This window comes from Sphaeroforma arctica (genome assembly GCF_001186125.1).
Source record: "Sphaeroforma arctica JP610 unplaced genomic scaffold supercont1.139, whole genome shotgun sequence".
Classification (NCBI taxonomy): Eukaryota; class Ichthyosporea; order Ichthyophonida; genus Sphaeroforma; species Sphaeroforma arctica.
Genome location: NW_014040419.1, coordinates 93280 through 98295, shown reverse-complemented (window position 1 = coordinate 98295; position 5016 = coordinate 93280). Strand labels below are relative to the sequence as shown.

At 42.9% G+C, this 5016-nt stretch overlaps 1 protein-coding gene across 1 annotated transcript; it reads right to left on the bottom strand.

Moving 5' to 3' along the window:
- Window positions 1–106: 106 nt before the first annotated feature.
- On the bottom strand, window positions 107–4096 carry SARC_02927 (hypothetical protein; the record flags this gene model as incomplete). The annotated part of the gene is made up of 4 exons (XM_014303294.1): window positions 3910–4096; window positions 2543–2664; window positions 1235–1453; window positions 107–197 (listed from the first exon to the last, which is right to left on the bottom strand). The coding sequence occupies exons 1-4, from the start codon at window positions 4084–4086 to the stop codon at window positions 107–109; spliced, it is 609 nt and encodes a 202-aa protein (XP_014158769.1). The 5' UTR covers window positions 4087–4096.
- Window positions 4097–5016: the final 920 nt, after the last annotated feature.

Here is a 5016-nt window from a genome sequence, read left to right as displayed (position 1 = left end):
ATATATACATACATACTTACATACATACATACATACATACATACATACATACATACATATATATATATATATATATATATAAGCACAGTGTGACACTGCACACAGCTTACGCAGGCGACGGCCTTAATTCCGGGACAGATTGTGTTGTTATGCGGTTCATGGTGAATGCTGCGGGTAATACCCCATCTTGAGGCCTCCTGATGCGAAAGAAGACGCAGCTTTGGGGCTTAGTTCCACTTTAGTGCGTATGTATCAGATTGCCCCCACACATTTGAATAAGTACACACAGATTTAGGACAAGGGAAGCAGGTACCACGAGATGATTCAGCACTTCTGTGGTGCCTGTACGCGTTTGTCACAGGTGGTATAAGCTTCGCCAGCCTGGTCACTCTACCTACGGAGATGCTTGGGACTAGATTGACAAGGACGATGCCGGAAGATAGGCTTAAAGTTTAACCACAATATTCTTGTTTTCTCTTGAGAGCACTCAAATGCGATGGACATCACAGTCAAAGGAAACGAGCACTAAATGTAATCGCCTTGAACTGGTTCAGGGGACGTAGGCCACTATAAGACAAACATGCTGAAGGCCGAGGCAGATGCACCTGGGACCTTGAAATAGTGCGGTAGCTGAGCGAAACCTAATGAACACATCATATGTGTGTATTAGACGGTAGAAACACAGATACGCATGTGTATATATTTAACTGATTGTTTGGACATATAAACAAGCATGTGAACGTTCGATCGATAGATCGATAGATCGATAGAAAGGCACTACCAAAATTATAAACATAAAGACGAGTGTATGTGCAACTAGGGACACCGGTCAAATATTGCATAGGCAAATCAACGGTGACATTTTGACAGTTCAAATATGCCACCTCGCACTACCAATGCGGAGGTTGCATCTGCGTATAGTTGGGACGTCATCAGCGAAATGGCGTGCCGGTTTCGGTACATACCTACGATTGAAACTGTTTTGGTAAGAGTAGAGCCGCATGAATTTGCGTGAGTTTGCGCAAAACTTGTGCACGTAGACGAGCGTGTGCAATACTCATCAGGAAGACATAACTATCTGATATACGTATATGTGCACACACAAACACGCACATACACACACACACACACATACCCCACACACGCATATATATATAAATATAATACATACATATATACATATACATATACATACATATATATATATATATATATATATATTCTTTACACAAACCTTAATCCGGGCGATGCATCTCCGTTTTGTTGCGCGGTCATCTGTGATATGGCGTTCTGGTTGCTGTATATACTTGAGTGGGCATTGTTGCTTAAACTGTTGTGACGTGAAGCGTTCTTATTCGAACTGTGAAAAGGGAATCCACTGCCCATGGATATGGACGACACTTGTGCCGGCGATGGCTCGACTCTATTCGTACCCAACGCCAGCAGGGATGTTCTGGAGAGAAGAAAAGTTCAAAGAGTATTTATATATCCTCGTGGTTCAATAGGTGATCTGCTTAACGCCAGCAGGGATGTTCTGGAGAGAAGAAAGGTTCAAAGAGTATTTATATATCCTCGTGGTTCAATAGGTGATCTGCTTAACGCCAGCAGGGATGTTCTGGAGAGAAGAAAGGTTCAAAGAGTATTTATATATCCTCGTGATTCAATAGGTGATCTGCATAACGCCAGCAGGGATGTTCTGGAGAGAAGAAAAGTTCAAAGAGTATTTATATATCCTCGTGGTTCCATAGGTGATCTGCATAACGCTAGCAGTGCTGTTTTGAAGCGGAGGTTAGGGGATATTCATATATCGTAGTAGTTTAAATATGTAATTTGAAGAAGGAATCGCTTTGGACATGAAGCGATGAAAAATAAAATAACAATAAAACTTGTACTGCTAATTGGTCGCCTCTATGTGTACCAAGTTTCATACGCCATTAGTGATTTTCTGGAGAGGGTTTGGGGTACAAATCCATCGAAGTGTGTGCATGGATAATTGATCCGGGGGTTGTGTGTATGTCAAAGTGTACTTTGAGTGAGAGACTACCGACGCTTGTGCGCGAAGATATATATTGTTTTTTTTTTTGTTTTTTTGGGGGGGGAGGGGGAAAAGGGCAGACATGACCATGGACGAGACTTGTACGGGTGGCTGCTCACCTATGGGTGTGCCTAACAGCAGCAGTGATTAGATAAAGTGGGGTTGTGCGAAGATTTCGATCGCGGTGTGCACGCGTGCAGGTCAACAAAGCCACGGAATAAGGACATACAAATACAATAATAGATATTACGTATTAAAATATGGTGCATACGATAATGATATACAAAATACAATAATAGATATTACGTATTAAAATATGGTACATACGATAATGATATACAAAATACAATAATAGATATTGCACATTATAAATATGATACATACGATAATGATTATACAAAATACAATAATAGATATTACATATTTAAAAATATGATACATACGATAATGATATTCTAAATACAATTTAATGAAATACTGATACAACATAAGATAAATAGCACTTACGATGATAAGTCCTCACACGATCTCGCCCTGAGTGAACCGCTGCTGGGTTCTACCAGGATGGGATGCAAGTCTTCGTTTTGCGACAAACTTAAATCCTGAGAACTATTGATTCGTACCATTTGCTGATTGATGGAATGGAGAAACACACGGATTCCAAGGTCAGAATGTGACTAGGATATGGGCCTGGCAAAGGACAGTGGGAGGAAATTTGAGAGAGGTGGTGTGTAATGTCTAAGATAGAGAAACCGATGACATACGTACAAGTTTCTTTCTACTCTACACGTTTAAACAATGTCAAAAGCCTGATTGGTAAACAACGCCTATGAAGTGTTTTGACTGACTTCGGATGTAAATACCACAGCAATATGCGTCTATGCACCAAGATATACTGTTATTGATATGGACATAATACTTGTAGATATCGGATGTCCAGTTCACACGTACGTAATACTGTACGTGTGAATTGGATACACTCAAGCACATACACCGAGTTGCCCCAAATTCAACACCTCAAGAGAAGGACTATACACATGTACATAAACGACTTAGAAAGGCAAATACGCGACTAAGGGCAAAACCATGGTGCCAGACACGCAGTAGAGTACGGAGGGAAACCGAAAGGTGAACCCAGATGCGTCAATATGCAATGTACTCCGTCTGTTAAATCTTACAGCACACACGCCTGCATCACGAAGGAAATACATATCCAGATACATATGGCACAGACAACAGTAAGTACCAGAGGCAGTATTCATAGGGCTAGGAACACACTATGGCTTCAATGCAACTAGTAGAGAATATATCTTGTCGGCCTGTGCTGGCTATATACTTACAAGGATACGCATGTAGCACACATATGTAGCCCTTACACATCAGAACTGAAAACCAACTCACAATAGATTGCCAGACACAAACCAGACACAAATCATACACAAACCAGACACAAACCAGGCACAAACCAGACACAAATCCTACACAAATCATACACAAACCAGACACAACCCAGACACAAATCATACACAAATCATACACAAACCAGACACAAATCAGGCACAAATCAGACAAGAACCAGACACAAATCATACACAAACCAGACACAACCCAGACACAACCGCCAGACCACAAGTGACTCCAGGTGACTCCATATTCACACATACACTATACATATATAAAAAAGCAATGGTAGATAACCACACACAAACCACACAGAAAACCACACACAGCCGCCACGCCACAGGTGACCTACCGTGACTCCAGGTGACTCCATATTCACACATACACTATACATATAAAAAAAGCAATGGTAGATAACCACACACAAATCACACAGGAAACCATACACAGCCGTCACGCCACAGGTGACCTACCGTGACGCCAGGTGACCCCATATTCGAAGTATTCTGTCGGCCTATGCCGCCCACCGTCCGCGTGCTCTCATCTAACCGCTGTGTGCGATTGCGTATCTTCTGATCCGCCAGCAGTCTGTAGGTGGCCACCAGATGCGAATTGGTCCCGGCAGTCAAGTCTTTCTCGAGTTGCTCCATGTTTAATCCTGTGCATGCGGGTATACATCAAGCCGTGGTCAGCGAGGAGCGTTACATAGTGTGCCAGTCTGTGCGTATGTACAGTGTCCATCGGGTTAGGTACGGGTATGGGGCATATGGATGTTTACTGGATATCCTGTACAACTCCAACCAGGCACACACTACACGCGCACACACACACATTGAGCCGTTGATAAGGGGCTGGTGAGATGCATTCAATACCGAACAGACAATCACCACGACAAGGGCATCCTTCCGTACTACTGCACAATCGCCTCGACCTCAGACAGCGAATGAATCACTTGTCCTCCTGTGTGCGTTGGTGCATACACAGGTTTACAAACAGGATGGGGAACCCCGCTCTAACCACCCCTCCATGCCAAGGAAGCTACTACCACTGAGTACACAGGCTACAAACAGGATGGGGAACCCAACTCTAACCACCCCTCCATGCCAAGGAAGCTACTACCACTGAGTACACAGGCTACAAACAGGATGGGGAACCCCGCTCTAACCACCCTCCATGCCAAGGAAGCTATTACCATTGCATAAATGTACGAAGAGAAAAGCTTCCAATCACCTAAGACACCGATCAGTGGGTGATGACGACATATACATCCTGTGCCATTTGTGACACGGGAGAATTTCTCCTCGTAAGATATTTCACATATAAGAAGACATCCAAAAACACCTATACACACATAGGCCTCCTTGACACTACAGAAATATATACGACACCACAATAACCACGTATACATACACCAAACAACTACGTACACATACACCACACAACCACGTACACATACACCACATAACCACGTAAACATACACTACACAACCACGTATACATACACTACACAACCACGTATACATGCACCACACAACAACGTATACATACACCACACAACCACGTATGCATACACCACACAA